Below are 19,169 nucleotides of genomic sequence, written 5' to 3'. Positions count from 1 at the left end.
CATTACCAGCCCAATTTTATTTCTTATTTGTAAACAGTGTCTCGCTAGGTTGATAAAGAATCTCACTACTTATTGAGGCTGTCCTCAAACCTACCACCCTCCTGTCTCAGCCTCCCAAATACTAAGATTACAGATATGTGCCACCACGCCCAGCTCTAGATAGGAATATTTTTTAAGAAAGCATATTATTACAGCCAGTCACATTAAAATGAATACATATTTATCCAATTTCAAGGCACTTAATCATTTCCTAAATGATTTTTAAAAAAAGGTTAGAAGGACTTGGACATACTTGTTTGGGTACTTGCGGAAGATATCCCTGATGACAACAATTGCTTCTTGGACCACATAATTAACTTTTGTCTGTATTAGATCAAGCAATGTGCTTACACAGCGCTCTGCAGATTGCTAGGAAGAGGAGCAGAAAAGCATGAGAAGTCAGATGGTTTATCCAATAATACTACCTCAGTGCTTTAAAAAAAAAAAAACCTAAAATATACAGGTACATCGACTAAATGACCTGGTACTTAATTTGACAAAGGTATAGTAGAGGGTGGGCTATCTGATGTGTATATATATACAATGGAAGTTCCAGATATAACCAAATTTTACTCATTATAAAATATATTGACAGATGAGTAAATTCAGACATCATCTTGGATATAATAAACTAATCTAATCTTGGAATAGAAATAGGAAGGAACAAGCCAGGGTAGAAAAAAAGGATAAAGACTTAAAACAAAAAAGCTAAAAAAAAACCCTTTTAACTGGAGCTCCTGCTCCTAGATGAGTGAAACAGCAGCACAAGGTGTCTTTAAATCTCCTAAAATAAATTGCCAAAATTTGTATAAGCATACAAGGATATTTTCCAGGGACAAGGGACAAGCTTCCATTTTATTTTCAGTTATCTGTGGTTCAGATAGTAGTAGTAGTTAAACTACTAGACAACATAACATACACAAAGATATATCTACATATCTTTAGGGATATATAGCTTAAAAGATTATAGCCTTTGGTAAACCATATTTCCATAGGCTATAATTAATTTATAAAATGAAGTTTAACCTATTATTTTTATTAATGAAGAGAATATGGAAGTGATAAAACAAATGTGTTGAAAGTGATCATTTGATTAAACAGTGATTAAATGATAGTTTTATTAAAATAAAAATCCAGATAATAATAAAATTCCAGATAATAAAAATCAAGGATCAATCTATCATATATTACAATGTAATTATATGGGTCACCCCATTATGTGTTTCCAGTTAAGATGAAATAGAAAGTACAACATCACTTAGAGGTATTCTTGCCAAAAACTTTTTTTTTTTTGGCAGTATTGGGGATGTAACCCAGGGGCATTCTACCTTTGAGCTACACCCCCAGCCCTGTTTTTTATTCTTTATTTTGAAACAGGGTCTCTAAGTAGTTGAGGCTGTCCTCAAACCTCCATCCTCCTGTCTCAGCCTCCCAAGTGCTGGGATTACAAGGGTGTGCCACCATGCCCAGACTATCCAAAAATTTAACATGAGTATTATACCTCGTGTGTGTGTGTGTGTGTGTGTGTGTGTGTGTGTGTGTGTGTGTGTGGCAGATGGGGGCTAGGCCCAATCTCTAGTTCACAGAAACAGATACACATCCCCCAAATTGCACCTGTAGGTCACTTACATGATGACTTATATGATGATTTGGTTATACCACAAAAAGACTCTGAAATATTTCATGTCCATTTTCTGATTATACTTATTTCCTCTATTTAATTCATTTTCAGCTAGTAGTTCCTGTGCTAAGTTATTACAACAGGAAAGCTGCTGAAAATTTTGAATATGTAATGATAAATTATAAGGTATATAGGATCAAATTATCATAAATTAGATAATATAAAGCACTTACTACAAGGCATGATGTAAACCTAGTGAGTCGCAGTATCATAATTACATGAAAGGCAAACCAAAGGCTGTTTCTCATGTTGCTGAGGCTGACTGTGAACCTGTAATACCCCTTTCTCAGCTTCCCAAGTACTGGGATTACAAGCGGGCACTTTAACTCTTAAAGACATCTAAATTTCCCAACAGGCCCATCCTGTTCTCTTAAGTAAGCACTAAACTAAAATTCCTGTATTCTCTTTTATCATATATTTGAAATGAGCTGTACATTTAAAAAGAAAGAGATCCTGAAAGAAAGCAGGTCAGTTTAGAAGCTATACAGAACGTTTGTCAGAATTCAAAAATTATATAAGGCAATCATTGCCTCTTCTGCCCCAGTAACTGTGTTTGGTCTAGGCAACTCTTTCAAACTGTTAACTTTCATCTGAAATAATTCTAGAAAGTGTTCTAAGGCAAATCCAGGTAACCTGAGATGAGAGCACTAAGCATAAGGCAAGACTCTTGAAGGGTGATCTGAGGTTCCCCCAAAAAGTTCATTCCATACGCTCTCATTCCCAACAAGGCACCATTAGTCAAAGGAAGAGGTGAAAGCAACAGAGACTCTTTTCCAGAAAACTATAGAAAACCTTTTCATTAGCCACAAAACATTTGAGAACCTCGATACTTAGAGAACACTTTCTAGTAACTCCAAGGCTAAAAAACTCTTTCCACTTTATATTACTATTTAAAGCTTTGTCACTAGAGTTCAAGAAGATAAGGATGGCCTTGTAGAAAAGTAGAAAAGATGGTTATGTATTCAATAAAGAGTAGAGCCAGGCGTGGTGGCGCAAGCTGGTAATCTCAGCATTAGGGAGTCTGAGACAGGAGGATCATGGTTCACAGAATGCCTCAGCTACTTAGCGAGGCCCTTTGCAACTCAATGAGACCCTGTTTCAAAAATAAAAAGACTAAAACATAAGGCTAGGTGTAGCTCAGAGGTACAATGCCCTTGGGTTCCATCCCCAGTACTGCAAAAAAAAAAAAAAAAAAAAAAAAAAGAGTAAAAACTGACCCCACTCTTACGCTACCAAAATCTCTGTAAACGATATTAATAGTAAACACACAGCTGGGCATGGTGGCAGACACTTGTAATCCCAGTATTTGGAAGACTGAGATAGAATCACAAGTACAAGACCAGCCTCAGTAACTTAGCAAGACTCTCAGCTACCTGGTGAGACTTCAAAACTAAATAAAATACGGTTGCAGTGTAGCTCAGAGGTTCAATCCTCAATACAACAAAAATATTTTAAATAAAATAAGCTGGGCGTGGTGGCGCACACTAGCATTTGAGAGGCTGAAACAGAAGGACTACAGTTCGCGACCAGCCTCAGCTACTTAGTGAGGCCCTTCATAACTCAGTGAGATCCTGTTTCAAAATAAAGAATAAGCTGGGTATGGTGGTGCATGCTTGCAATCCCTGTGCTTGGAAGGCTGAGAAAGGAGGACAGCTTCAAAGCAGTCTCAGTTGCTTAGTAAGGCTCTCAGCAACTTAGTGAGACCCTGTTTTCAAATAAAATATAAAATAGGTGTGGGAGTATAGCTCAGAGGTAGAAAGCCTCTGGGTTCCACTCCCAGTACCACCAAAAAAAAAAAAAAAAAAAAGAATAAAAAAATAGGTCTAGGGTGTCGCTCGGAGGTAGAATGCCCCTGGGTTCCATATCCAGTACTGAAAAAATAAATAAATAAATAAATAAATAATACTACAATTAAAGAAAAGAAAAAAGAAAAACAAGGTATATAAAATGTGGTAAAAAAAAATGTAGTTTATCATGATCCAATAAACAGGCTTGCCAATTTCTTAAGTGAAGCTGCAGAAACATTAAATATTTGAAGTGACTGAACTAGCAAAACCTGTAGTAGAAACTAGGGCTGATTAAATTCTCAGTATAACAGCGAATCTACTAAATGATTTATCATTTGTAACTATATGAAGCACTACTCACTTGAATAAAAACAAGCCAATTAGGAACTTGGATTTCATAAAGACTTCTTAGTACATGGTCTATCTCTTTCTATTCACATACAGTATTAGTCTGACTGCACAAATTTAGTTTGTTTATTCCTGTGGTACTAGAGATTGAACCCAGGGGCATTCTGCCTCTAAGCTACATTCCCAGCCCTTTTTATTTTGTTTTTCACTAGGTTGCTGAATCTTACTACATTGCTGAGGCTGACCTCAAACCTATGATTCTCTTGTCTCAACCTTCCAAGTACTGGGAATACAGGCATATGCCACCATACCTGACTACAAATTACTATTAATTCTAGTTGAAAAATCATATGGTCCAAGTCTCTGACCCTAAGCAGAATTACACAAAATTAAAAAAACCAAGAACAAAATAAGGAGCTCTGAACCCACAATAACAGTAAACAGAGATCATCATTAATTTCAGTGTATTTCTGAATGAAGAAACCCAGGTGGAAAACAGGTGACTGATGAGCAGAGCAGTATTTATTATAGCTCATAATTCCTACTAGATAGCTGCAGCCAAGCCACAAGCAAATCTGTGTTCTACAACCACAGGGTTCAAGAGGTTTTCAAAGTAAAAACTCTCTGTGCCAGGTATGGTGGCGCACACTTGTAATCCCTGCACTTGGGAGGCTGAGACAGGAGGATCGCACAGGATGAAGCCAGACTCAGCTACTTAGTGAGGCTCTCAGCAACTTAGTGAGATGCTGTTTCCAAATAAAATATAAAAAAAGGTCTGGGAGTACAGCCCAGAGATAGAAAAGCCCCTGGACTGCACTGCCAGTACCACCCAAAAACAACAAAAAAGACTCCCTGTCTTGGAGCAGAAATCTGCTGGATAACAGCCCTACCTATGTATAGAAAAGTCCTAATCAACTTTTCTGTTATCTCATTCTTAAATATAATTAGGTTGCCAGGCTTGGTAGTGCACACCTGTAATCCCAGCTACCAGGGAGGCTGGGGCAGGAGGATTGCATATTCAAGCCAGCCTCTGCAACTCAGAAATAAAAATTTTAAAAAGGTGTAGCTCAGTGGTAGAGGGCCCCCAAAGTTCAATTCCCAGTACCACACACACACACACACACACACACACACAAAAAAAAAAACCCCACAAAAAAACCCTGAATTTTACCATATGCAAGGTATACATCTCACTTTAAAAACTGTGTGTTGTGTATGTGTGTGTGTGTGTCTGTAATCAATACCTTAAAAGACGTGGAAAATGAAATTCAAAATTCAGAAACACAGCCAGGCATGGTGGCGCACGCTTGTAATCCCAGCATTCAGGAGGCTGAGACAGGAGGATCGCAGTTCGTGGACAGCCTCAGCTACCTAGTGAGGCCCTCTGCAACTCCGTGAGACCCGGTTTCAAAATAAAGAATAAAAATTAGGGCAGGGGGTGTAGCTCAGAGGTCGAATGCCCCTGGGTTCCATCCCCAGACCCACACACACACAAAAAAATTCAGAAACATGATAAAATCCTGCAACTTACATCCTTGGAGATTCAAGAAGCTACTTTAGACATATACAAAACACACACGTAGAATGCTGGGAAAAAGTACCAATAAGCAGCAGCACTGAAGGGAGGATGCATGGAACGATATCTAGAGGCCATGAACATAACCAGCCAGACTAGAACAAGCAAGAAGACAAGACTGGGAGAAGGGTCTAGAACGAAGAAAGTCTGCAAATCTGAGATTATGCTTGAGGAGTTGGAACAACATAGAGTTGCAATGAAGGTACAGAATCCAAAGGGCAACTAATGAAATTCCATAAGGAAGAAAATACCATCATTTGTACTGCATTGGCCCAACATATTTATAAAGTTCACAAACATATATTTAAAGGCATAAAAAATGAAGGCATATTATCTGAATTTATCAAGATAACCGATATAGAAACAAAAACTTCATGATACAACCACACTGGAAAATAGGAGAGAGGAATAGGACTGGTAAGGTATATGAGCTTAGTTCTTCTAACAGCATAAAGTTGAAAGACAGCTGGGCACACACTTGTAATCCCAGCACTTGAGAGGGGGAGACAGGAGGATCACACAGGTTCAAAGCCAGCCTCAGCTAGTTAGTGAGGCTCTCAGCAACTTAGTGAGACCCTGTTTCCAAATAAAGTATAAAATAGGTCTGGGAGTATAGCCCAGGGATAGTAAACCTCTGGGTGTCATCCCTAGTACCACACATACACACAAAAAAAAGAAAAAGTAGTCTATAACTGGTAAATCTTATAAGAACATTATTCAAAGATATGGACATATCAAAAAAATAACCAAAACCAAAATTAGAATTAAAAATGATTCCATCTGGGAAGGAGGTCTAGGCAGGGAAGGGAAAAACAAGAGACAGCGCCTTCTCATTAAAAATTCCTTAATTTGTGCTAGGCATGGTGGCCCACACTTGTAATCCCAGCATTTGGGAGGCTGAGACAGGAGGATCACAGTTCATGGACCACCTCAGCTACTTAGTGAGGCTCTCAGCAACTCAGTGAGACCCTGTTTCAAAATAAAAAATAAAAAAAGGGCTGGGGGTGTAGCTCAGAACTCAGAGGTAGAATGCCCCAGGTTCCTTAGCCTGGTAACCATGTGCTTTATTATTTTGAATAAATTTAAAAATATATTCTCGGCCTCCGAGGCTGGGATCGGAGCCTGCCAAGGGGTTAGGCCAATGTTGGGGCCAGCGGCCAGCATTGGAGCCTACCGTGAGGCAAGGCCAGGATTGGAGCCTGCCGAGGGGTTAGGCCGGTGCCGGGGCCAGCAGCCAGCATCGGGGCCTTCCGTGAGGCAAGGCCGCTACTGAGGCCTCCGAGGCCGGATCGGAGCCTGCCGAGGGGTTAGGCCAGTGCCAGGGCCAGCGTGGCCGGGATCGGAGCCTGCCGTGAGGCAAGGCCGCTACTGGGGCCTCCGAGGCTGGAATCGGAGCCAGCTGAGGGGTTAGGCGGGTGTCAGGGCCAGCGAGACCAGAATCAGGGCCTCCCATGAGGCAAGGCTGCTGCTTGAGCCAGCGAGGTCTGGATCAGTCCACCGGGTAGCCAGGCCACTACTGGGGCCGTCAAGAGTGGGATCGGTACTTGCAACACGGCATGCACAGAGAAATATCACAGAAAATAATAATCAGATGCTTCCCCTGATCAGCAAAAACTAGAAGAAAAGGGGCAACAGGAAGTGGTCGAGCTATAGAAAGGGCCCCATAGTGAAGCAATTAAGGTGACCAATCAGAGGGTATGGAATAGGGGAGGATGGAGCCTCTTTAAAATGCAGGAGGTACATAAACAAATGTATCAAAGTTAATCACCAAACAAGTATGGGATGGAGGGAGGGGGAGGGAATGGGATGGGGATTGGATGAGGGCTAACTGGATGATGTATGCTTGTATATCCTCTCAAGTCTTGTATTCCAATGTGATATATGATTACAATGCACCAATTAAAAAAATTAAATATATATATATATATATATATATATATATATATTCTCAAAATTTAAATGAAGAGAACACCTAGAAATACACAAAGTGCAATTTTAACCCCTGCTGGACACTTACCTCCACCTTAATGGCACATCGTCCAATGGCCCGCACAGCTTTGCGAACAAAGTCAACATCTACCTCGGTGGCATATTCCTTCAGCTCCGCCAGAACCTGTCAAATATCCAGGAAGTGGATAATCAATAAGGATGTCCTGATAGCAGCCTCATGCCTTGCTTCTTCTGAAGGCCAGACCTTAAGCTCTAAGTCATCATCAACTTGAGACGGATTCAAGTCTGACCTGAGCGATGTTGGCTTGGGATGCCAGACGAATCATGATGTCCAGCTTCTCTAGTTTAACGTAGATGGGATCGTTGTACTTAACAAAAAAGACTTTGATTTCCTGCTTCAAGATTTCAGGTCTATGGTACACAGAATCAAAAGAGAAAATGATGGAAATATTTATTGAAATCTTCCAAGTCTGTATTAATTCTAATCTGTGCTTCTTTGCCCTCCTCCTATTATCCCCAGAAAAAAACTCCACGTTTTTTTTCTGTGTATAGTGCTGGGGATCAAACCCAGGGCCTCACACATTCCAATCTCCACCCCAACCCCCTCTATTCTTATCAGTTCTACTTGGCAGATTATTTTTATCCTTTTTAAGTATCAGTACATGTTGCCACAAAGAACTTCTAGAACAGCAATCTGGTTCTAAACTACAGCCTGAACATATGAAGCAGACACTAGATAGTGCATCAGAGAGCCTTCAGAAACCAAACTGGATTATATGGCAACACCAGGCATTTATTATAGGAACACACTTATATCAACTGCTAACAGACTGGTCCTGGGAAAGTTGCTCTGCTATAGAACTTTCATTTTCATACTAAAAAGAAATGAACACTGGACACTGAACATTGATATTATGCTTAACTCAAAATTACACTTTAATCATAATCACCAATTCACTATTTTCCGACCTTTTCTGGACAATGAGGTTGATGTTCCTCAGGGCGACATACTGCACTTCTGGCTCCCCAGACAGCAGAGTGACAAGTGGAGGAGCTAGCTTCTTCAGCAGCATATTGTAGTAGTCAGAGTCCTTGGGTAACAACTCGAGAAATTTCATGAGGACTTTTACCGCTGAAAGCACCACTGCTGAGTTGGCATGGGACAGCCGGGGAGTTACCCGCTCACAGATGCTGAGGGAAGAAAAGAAAAACTAGTATTTTAGATTATAATTTCCTGTTCAATCTATTCTATAAAGCAATGTTTCAGATCTCATGGCATAGATATCAATAAATTAAAGACTCGATTAGAAAAGTCAAAGCTCCATGCTTAGGTCAAACCGAGATCCAGCAGTGAAGAAGCCTTATCCCCAGCAAACTAGACGCAGGAAACCAGCAACAGTGAATGCTCACATTGGAAGAAAAGTAGCACTACCCCAGACACTTGAGCTCCCACCATTTACCTTCCTGGTTTATGCTCTTCTTTGTCTCCCCATAGTATGTTAGGGTTTCCTGCCTCACAGCCCATTTCTACTCAACCTAAAAAAGTCAAACTAAGTATTCTGAGTTATTTCACAGTGAGAAAGAGTAACCTACTTGTGACTTGAAGTTTCACTGTATGGTAGTGATGTATGCTTGTAATCCTAGTAGTTGGGAGGCTGAGACAGAAGGATCACAGGTTTGAGACTACCCTCAGCAACTTAGAAACTCTTGGTTGCTAAGACATTTCAAAATAAAAGATTAAAAAAGGGCTGGGAGCTGGGTGTGGTGGTGTACAGCTATAATCCCAATACTTGGGAGGCTGAGATAGGAGGATCACAGGTTCAAGGCCAACCTCAGCAACTTAGCGAGGCCCTCTGTAACTTAGTGAGACCTTGTTTCAAACTAAAATAAAAAAATAAATAAAAAGGGGCCCGGCATGGTAGCACACGCTTGTAATCCCAGCATTTGGGAGGCCGAAGCTGGACTATCACGGTTTGCAGACAGCCTCAGCTACTTAGCGAGACCCTTTGCAACTGAGTAAGACCCTATTTCAAAATAAAGAATAAAAAATAGGGCTGGGGGTATAGCTCAGAGGTAGAATGCCCCTGGGTTCCATCCCCAGCACTGCAAAAATAAATAAATAAATAAATAAATAAATAAATAAATAAATAAATAATAGGGCTGGGGGTACAGCCCAGAGGTAGAACGGCCATGAATTCTATCCTTGCTACTACCCCCACAAATAAAAGGAGGCCGGGGGTGGGGCCTCCTTTTGTGGGGGTAGCTTGGAGGTAGAATGTCCTGGGTTTAATTCCTAGTACCATGAAAACACAAAAAACAACATACACAGAAGTGAGTTGGCAAGAAAAATCCCCAAGCCCCTGACTTCAGGACAATAAGGAAAAGTTCCGAAAGTACTTATTTTAAATACCAGACATTACTGCAATATTCTCCCAATTTTCCCTTTTCCTACCCCCTGCTACTTATGTTTAGATGCCTTGTACAGTCTTGGATATTTAATTATCCATGCAGTGTTGATAGCTCTTGGTTGACAAATAGGCTGTTACTCTCTCTTCTTTCTGTATCTATTTGGCTGACTCCTGATCTCCTCCTGGTCTTGATACAAACGATACCTTTTCAATGAAGCCTTCCCTGACTACAATTTTTTTTTTTTAATGCAGCTCCTCACCCCAAATGTTCAGCATTTCTGAGGTCTTCTCCTTACTTTGTATTTCTTGTTAGCACTCTATCACCATCTGATATAGTATATATACTCATACTCTAATCCCACAGAATAAGTGCTCCATGAAGGCCACAATTTGTCAATTCACTGCTGTATCCTCAGGGTTAAGAATAGTAACTGGTATATATTATGGGTTTATAAATATTTGCTGAGTGAATGAAAGAATAAGTGTAATATCAATGACAAGTAGAAAATAAACACTAAAGTTCTTTCCAGATTTTTGTACAGAAAGAAACTATCAGGGGCTTTACTTAAGTCAAAGTAAATAGCACTTACACTCTAGTAGCTTGGAAATCAGCTTCAGCCAGGCAAGGAAGGTCTTAACTATCACAATTAAAATATGTCAGCTTTAATGAAAAGCCAACATTTTTTTTTTTTTTTTTTCTGGTGGTACTGGGGTTCCTGGAAGCCCTTCTACCTCCGGGATACACTCCAACAGGCTACACTCCCAGACCTATTTTTTTACTTTTTTATGTGGAAACAGGGTCTCTTAAGCCAGTGAGGCTGGCTCCGAACCAGCGCAATCCTCCTGTCTCCACCTCCCAAGCACGGGGATTACAAACGTGCGCCACCGCGCCCGGCAAAGGCCAACATTTCTTTAGTATTTTTGCCTAGTACAATGCTTATCTACACAAAATGCTCGGTAAAAATTGGTGATAACTCCAACTTTGTAAACTAAAATGTATGTATGTGTAGATGAAATCTAGCAGTCAATTTCTGATTAAAGAAAATTGTAATACTAAGGTAGCATAGGGCTGAGCAAATCAACTGAGATACCTTCCAAAATCTCCAAATGAAGACTGACGTGATTTCTACGAAATGAGAGCAGCATATATTGTGCAACTAGAACATACTTTCTTTAGTACTGAACTCAGGTACAGTTCAGCTAATAACTACAGTATGAAGCCACTTACTATATATACATATATATGAGTGAAATATGTATCGCTATAGAGAAAAACATTCAATAATCTTTGTTAGCCAATTAGCAAGGAAGTGGGAGATGGGAGAAAATGAGGGAGATTTTAGCAAAGGTAACTGTACTGTTCAAATAAGAAACAAATTTATTTAAAAAACAGCTTTTTTTTTTTTTTGGCATGGTTTACTTTACCACCAAGAATAATCCTCCAAGCTACACCCCCTGCCTGATTTTTTTTATTCTTTATTTTGAAACAGAGTCTCACTAAGTTGCAGAGAGCCTCACTAAGTAGCTGAGGCTGTCTGCAAACTGCGATCCTCCGGTCTCAGCCTCCCAAATGCTGGGATTACAAACGTGTGCCACCACACCTGGCAAGACAACATATTTTAAGGATGGGAATGTCCACAAGCCACTGACAGCAGACACTAGAATTTACTGAATTGGGCAAGATAATCAGATACTATCCAGAAAAGCAAACTCACCTCTGAGCTTCTCGGTCATCTTTGGGGTTATAATTAGACAGGCAGTCCAGAATGAAAATTTGGCCCCATTCAGTGCACTCATTCAGAGCTGTCAGCAGCTTATTAATGTTTTGTGGGTTCAGATCGAGTAAGTTGCTGTTTGGGTGAGACTCACTGATTTCAGACAATGCTGCCACAGCATTAGCCACCACCTAGGACAGAAACGGATATGACCTTGATGAACCAGAACAGGATAATGATGTCCAGCACTCAAGTGACCTTCACTGAACCACCTCATAGAGCTCAACTCATAATCAGTTCTAAACACTTTATCTAGTAAGATAGAAACAGACAGACATTTACAAACTTATATTCAGCCACCAATGACAGCATATGTAGCCTGCTAGTGGTCAAGCAATCCAAAATTAAAATAATTCATATATTAACAGAGTCATACATGACTTACTATTAAAACATACAAAGACCATTCTATTTAGTGCTCAAAACTATAGTAAATTCAAAACATGAACAGCTATAAAAAGTGAAGTCTACATAAGAAATAAAGACATGGGCAATACAGAAAAAACCTAGGCAAAAAACTTTATAGATACGTATATGTGGGGGAGATGACACTGTCAATCATATTACACATGTTGTAACAGAATATGTGGCTTGAGATCAACCCTAGTTCACAGGTACACAATGTTGAAAACATACAAGTTCTGTGAGACTCAGTTTACTGATCTGAAAACTGGGAATAATTTACTCTACCTCACAAGCTATACTTGTAGCTTGAGGATAAAATTAAATGACAAACAAAGAAGTACCTTTGAGAAAGCCTCAAATGTAATATATGGTGGTTATATTACCATAGTTCATCCAGTATAAATTTTTCACATTAACATCTCTGAAATTTGGATGCATTTTATAATCGATGGCCTGGCAGCTTAAGAGGAAGCATTCTTTTATGGTAATACAGAAAATAGCCATGCATTTTGTAATGAAACTGTAGATTCAGTAAAATATGGTATTTCAAATATATCCTTTTTTCAAACAGTAAATGAATAAATGCTACCCTAGATAAGAAATTATACTTGTGTCCTGACTCAGATCTAGGAATCCACATAGCTGTAAGAGGAAAAGTCCACACTATTAAAATTACAAATTCTTTCTAATATAACTAGTATATCTACAATTAATGAATGTTTAAAATTACTTAAAAAGCCGGGCATGGTGGCGCATGCTTTTAATCCCAGCACTCGGGAGCCTGAGACAGGAGGATCGCGGTTCACAGACAGCTTCAGCTACTTAGTGAGGCCCTCCGCAACTTAGTGAGACCCTGTTTCAATTTTGGTTTTGGTTTTTTTGTGGTGCTGGGGATGGAACCCAGAGGCTTTTTACCTTCGGGCTATACTCCCAGACCTCTTTTATATTTTATTTGGAAACAGGGTCTCACTAAGTTGCTGAGAACCTCACTAAATAGCTGAGGTTGACTTCGAACCTGTGCGATCCTCCTGTCTTAGCCTCCCAAGAGCGGGGATTATAAGCGTGCGCCACCATGCCCGGCTATGAGACTCTGTTTCAAAATAAAGAATAAAACATAGGGCAGGGGGTGTAGCTCGGAGGTGAATGCCCCTGGGTTCCATCACCAGACCCGCAAAAAAATAAAGAATAAAATAAAATAGGCCGGGCGTGGTGGCGCACGCTTGTAATCCCTGCGCTTGGGAGGCAGAGACAGGAGGATCGCGCAGGTTCGAAGCCAGCCGTGCTGGCTTAGGAGACCCTGTTTCCAAAAATAAAATAGGTCTGGGAGTGTAGCCTGGAGATAGACGGGCTTCCAGGAACCCCAGTACCACCAAAAATAAATAAATAAATAAATAAATAAATAAATAAATAAATAAATAAATAAATAAAATAACTTAAAAATTGCAAAATCACTGGAAAACACAACACTATCCTATAGCTCTGTACAAGTAAGTTTTAAAACAAGATTTGCACTAAACATCCAGATGTTGATACTAATTACCTGGGTGAACTTCAATGTAAATCTTCTACAGGTATAAATAAGATGTGACAGGAGATAACTTTAGCAATTACACACATTAGAAAGATTCTCAAAAACATCAACACATAGTTACTTTTATTTTATGGTGCTGGGTTTTGAACCCAGGGGCATTCTACCTCCATGCAATACCCCCAGCCCTATTTTATATTCTTTATTTTGAAACAAGGTCTCACTAAGTTGCAGAGGGCCTAAGTAGCTGAGGCTGTTTGAGAACCCTGATCTTCCTGTTTCAGTCTCCCAAATACTGGGATTACAAGTGTGTACCACCACGTCCAGCTTCCAAAGTTAGGTTTTTGTTTTTTGTTTTTTTTGGGAGATTGAACCCAGGGGCATTTTGCCTCTGAGCTGCATCCCCAGCCCTATTTTTTACTCTTTATTTTTGAAATAGGGTCTCACTACGTTGCAGAAGGCCTCACTAAGTAGCTGAGGCTGGCCACGAACCTGCAATCATCCTATCTCAGCCTCCCAAGTACTGGGATTACAAGTATGTGCTACCATGCCTGGCTCCATAGGTAGTTTTCGGTAAAGTCCTTTGCTAAAAGCTTAAGAAACTGAGTTTGAAATTACCCTTTTGTTAACAAGAAAAGAAACACAATGGCTACAATTTAGCTATCCACATTATCTGGGTAGTCTGCAGATTATTCTAGATATGATTTTGCCTAGAAGATAAATGTCTAGAGAATATCATTTAACAAATGACACACTTATGGCAATATCCATTATTAGGTAAAGAATAATAATGGCACAAATAGAATCATTTCAAGTTGTAATCTGGTAATCAGAACAGATTTCAAGAAAAAAATCAAAGATTCATTTGAATATTTGATTACAGACATTTATTGTTATGAAGTTATATGCTACTAGATGGTAACATATAACTCCAACAAATGAGAGTTAGTAAAAACTGAAAGACATAAATCAGGCTTTGTGGCACTTGCCTATAATCCCAGTACTTGGGAAGCTCAAACAGGAGAATTGTAGGTTTAAAGCCAGCCTCAGCAATTTAGCAAGACCATTTCAAAATAAAAAATAAAATAAGGCTGGGGATATGACCCAGAGGTAGAATGCCCCTGGTTCAATCCTCAACATCACACAAAATATTAATAGTGAGATAATCTGTGTGCTTTATGTGCAGGGAAAAGATATTTAACTCCCATGCTTAAAATATTCAACTGATAGCCGGGTGTGGTGGCGCACGCTTGTAATCCCAGCATTCAGGAGGCTGAGACCTGGAGGATTGTGGTTTGCGGACAGCCTCAGCTACTTAGTGAGGCCCTCTGAAGCTCAGTGAGACCTGGTTTCAAAATAAAGAACAAAAAATAGGGCAGGGAGTGTAGCTCAGAGGTCAAATACCCCTGGGTTCCATCCCCAGACCCGCAAAAAAAAAAAAAAAAAAAAAAAAAAATCAACTGATCTTATTTTAGTATAAAAACAAGTATGTCCCTATTAGAGACCAAAAGCCTATTTTTTTATTTTTTATTTTTTTTGGTGGTACTAGGGGTGGAACCCAGAGGCTTTCTACCTCTGGGCTATACTCCCAGACCTTTATTATATTTTATTTGGAAACAGGGTCTCACTAAGTTGCTTAGAGCCTCACTAAGTAGCTGAGGCTGGCTTCAAACCTGAGCAATCCTCCTGTCTCGGCCTCCCAAGCGCAGGGATTACAAGCGTGCGCCACCACGCCCGGCTAAAAAGCCTATTTTGATTTATTGCTGCCAGCATACGTCCAATCTTGGTTATTGGTTGTTCAAAATAAGTCTCCTACCACAATTACCACAATTACCATTTCTGCCAGTGAAACCTTTTCCATATCTGTCTGTAAAGTTAAATATAAAATCTGATAATGTAGAAGAAAAAAGGCCGAAATTGGGGTGGGGGGGCTAGAATGGTGAAGAGGACAGAAAACACAAAGATGCTACACAGAATGAGCAATCAGAATTCCCCTGTTACGCTGGGCGTGATGGCGCACGCTTGTAATCCCCGTGCTTAGGAGGCAGAGACAGGAGGATCGCGCAGGTTCGAAGCCAGCCTTGCTGGCTTAAGAGACCCTGTTTCAAAAATAAATAAATAAATAAATATAACCCTTTAAAATTTTGCACTTTGTATGTACATTGTTATTTATTTATTTATTTATTATTATTTATTTTTGGTGATACTGGGGATGAAACCCTTCTACCTCCAGGCTATATTCCCAGACCTATTTTTATATATTTTATTTGGAAACAGGGTCTCTTAAGCCAGCGAGGCTGGCTTTGAGCCTACGTGATCCTCCTGTCTCCGCCTCCCAAGCATGGGGATTACAAGCGTGAAGCACCACTCCCGGTCTTTGTCTTTGTTTAAACACACTTTACAAACCGGGCGTGGTGGCACACGCTTGTAACCCCAGCATTCAGGAGGCTGAGACTGGAGAATCACAGTTTGCGGACAGCCTCAGCTTCTTAGTGAGGCCCTCTGCAACTCAATGAGACCCTGTTTTAAAATAAAGAATAAAAAATAGGGCAAGGGGTATAACTCGAGGGTTGAATGCCCCAGGGTTACACCCCCAGATCCCCCCAAAAAAATCACTTTATAATAACACATCATGATCATAGGATTTAGGGGAAAATCACAAAAGAATAAATCCAATCTTTATAGTGACTGCCTTCACATTCCTGAAATATTAAAATAAATTTGTTGCTAGGAGTAGTAGCACATACCTATAATCCCAGTTCTTTAGAGGCTGAGACAGGAGGATTATAGGTTTGAAGCCAGCCTTAGGAACTCAGTGAGATTCACATCAATTCAGCAAGACTCTGTTTCCAAATAAAAAATTAAAAAAAAAAATAGGGCCAGGGGGTAGCTCAGAGGTAGAATAACCCTGGTTCAATCCCCAGCTACACACACACACACACACAACACACACACACACCCCATAAACCCACTAATTTGTACCTCCTTCATTCGAAACATCACTTTGATTTTGAACTTTAAGACAACCATGTGTATCATTTTCCCCTAGAAAACTAGCATTTCTTAGGAAACACTACTATAATTTCTAAAAAAATTAAAGAGTTTCCAAGAAAAAAGGACGTTTATAAAAAAGTTTTGCTGTAAAAGTGAATTTACAAATAGGATTCCTGAAATGAGATTTCTCAGCACATAAAATGATTTAAAAAGAGTTGACTTCTAAGTTACAAAAAAATATTCACAGTATAAAAAAACAAAGCCAGGTATGATGGCACAAGCCATAAAATCACACTCATTCCTAGACAAATCTTTCTCTGCTTTAACTACAGACTTCTATCTACCTGCAGCATTAAGAAAGTGGGGATACACTATCACTCAGCCCTACGCCCTACTCCTACCTTTGAAAATTTTTTAAGACAAGGTCTTGCTAAGTTACCCAGGCTGGCCTCAAACTTGCAATCCTCCCACCCCACCATATCTGATAGACTTCTATTTGATAGTTCTTTACAGACCCCAGAAGTCAGATGAAAATTTTTATGGTAAACAATCTGTATTATGATTTACTTTATAATATCTGTAACAGACTGAGTTTCATAAAGATAAAGATTATAAAAGCTAAAATTTATTAAAATACTATGTGTCGTAATCCTCATAGAAACTCTGAGGTGGTCACTATTCAAATCTACATACAGATAAGGATGACGGCACAGGGAAATTCAGTGACTTGCTTAGCTTCAACACAGCCAGGAAAAAATGCTGGCTGGATTTTAATTCAAGGCCCATTGTCTGATTTCAGTGTGACTGTGTACTAATCACTCTTGTCTTCAGCAAATTCCGAGATCTGTCAACTTCAAACAGGGGAAAGGGAGAAAAGCAGAGTGGGAGAGGATAATAGGATCAAAACATTACTTACATCCCTGCATCTGGGAGGCTGAGACAGGAGGATCGCGGTTTGTGAACAGACTCAGCTATTAGTGAGGCCCTCTGCAATTCAGTGAGACCCTGTTTCAAAATAAAGAATAAAAGCTGGGTGCGGTGGCGCACGCTTGTAAACCAGCACTTGGGAGGCTGAGACAGGAGGATTGCGCAGGTTCGAAGCCAGCCTAGGCTACTTAGTGAGGCTCTCAGCAACCTAGTGAGACCCTGTTTCCAAATAAAATATAAAATGGATCTATCTGGGGATGTACCCAGAGGTAGAAGGCTCCTGGGTTCCACCCCCAGTGCCACCAAAAATAAATAAATAATAAAAAAAAAAGTAGGTCTGGAAGCGTAGCTTGAAGATAGAATGACCCTGGGTTCCATCCCCAGTACCACAAAAAAAAAAAAAAAAAAAAAAAAATTACTTTCAGGCAGAGTGACATGCAGACTTACACAAGGAGAAAAAGGTATTCTTTTGACTTTATGTATTCCAGAGATACTCAGATTCTGGCAGTAAAAAGGCAAAATTTATTATCCAGCTATAACATCTGACTTGTAACCTATATCTCATATGTTGAAATTTGGAGGGATATTTGACCTATTTTCTAAAAAAAAAAGCACTTTGGAGCAGTGGGTATGGTTAAGATAAAAATGATCCTACAGCCGGCCGTAGTGGCGCACGCTTGTACTCCCAGCATTAGGGAGGCTGAGACAGGACTGCAGTTCCCAGACAGTATCAGCTACTACTACTACTTATGCCCTTTGCAACTCAGTGAGACCTTGTTTCAAAATAAAGAATAAAAATAGGGCTGGGGCTATAGCTTGGAGGTAGCATGCCCCTGGGTTCCATCCTCAGTACTGAGAAAAAAAAAAATCTTATAAAAAAGAACTCTAGAAGGAAATTTATCTATACACTGAAGTGTAATATAGACAGCAGTTCCTCTGTGAGAAATCGCTCACGCATTCCTCTCTCCCTTAGGATGATTTTCACCCTGCACTCTAATTTCACTCTCTTTCATAACCTTAGAACTCAAGAAACATCACTTTCCAGTACAGCAACTTCCTCTTATGAACTAAATTACTATTTGCAGGGCTTTGATTTCCAACAGTAACCTTCAAGGTCACACGCTTTGAACACATTTATTTATAAATAGTTTAGTATTTCTGTTTAAGTTATAAATTGTTTGGCTGATGCCCCTGAAGATGTAAACAAAGTGAAAGTGATAGAATAATTGAACAAAACTAGTATGAGGAATCACACAAGTGGTTTAACATAGTTTTATCCTCTTCATAATCACGTGAGGTTTGGAATCTTGCCATTTCCTTTATGGAGTTGCCTCAAATGGTGTATAAAACCTAGGGCAACATACATTTATTCTTAAGCTTTTTCCTCATTTTTCATTCCTTCTGTGGTACCAATTAAAAATTTCCCCCTCAAGTAAAACTTAAGAGTTTATACTATAAACCAAAACACTATCTAGCAATCTCAACTGATAATATGCCTACCATGTTACATTTTATAATATTATATCACCCTACCTGCCTTCATCCTTGGAATAAAAGCGAAAATTATTAGTTAAGCCAACACATCTCATAATGGCAAAAAGGTCTGATTACATATTAAGATTTATAAATAAAAAAATTCATCTTATGTGGCTTAAGATGTTGTAAGACAAAATGCAAATATTATCAAAGTCAAAATACTACAAATATATATATACACACATATATATATATATATATCAATAAATTGATAG

The 19,169-nt window shown here is 39.5% G+C and overlaps 1 protein-coding gene across 2 annotated transcripts in view; it reads right to left on the bottom strand.

The window, feature by feature from the left end:
- The window catches only part of AP2B1 (adaptor related protein complex 2 subunit beta 1), a gene marked incomplete at both ends in the record, with an annotated part of 129,502 nt that overhangs the window by 82,489 nt on the left and 27,844 nt on the right, over positions 1 to 19,169 (bottom strand). For both annotated transcript variants that reach the window (XM_080713694.1, XM_080713695.1), the window contains 5 exons: positions 293 to 408; positions 7,449 to 7,544; positions 7,672 to 7,792; positions 8,351 to 8,572; positions 11,505 to 11,695. In XM_080713694.1, the coding sequence (XP_080569820.1) occupies positions 293 to 408; positions 7,449 to 7,544; positions 7,672 to 7,792; positions 8,351 to 8,572; positions 11,505 to 11,695 (746 nt within the window). The remainder of the gene's footprint in view (positions 1 to 292; positions 409 to 7,448; positions 7,545 to 7,671; positions 7,793 to 8,350; positions 8,573 to 11,504; positions 11,696 to 19,169) is intronic.

Source organism: Muscardinus avellanarius (genome assembly GCF_963383645.1).
Source record: "Muscardinus avellanarius genome assembly, chromosome: 16".
NCBI classification, from domain to species: domain Eukaryota; kingdom Metazoa; phylum Chordata; class Mammalia; order Rodentia; family Gliridae; genus Muscardinus; species Muscardinus avellanarius.
Note: the sequence above shows the minus strand (reverse complement) of the source record. Positions and strands in the feature narration are given on the sequence as shown.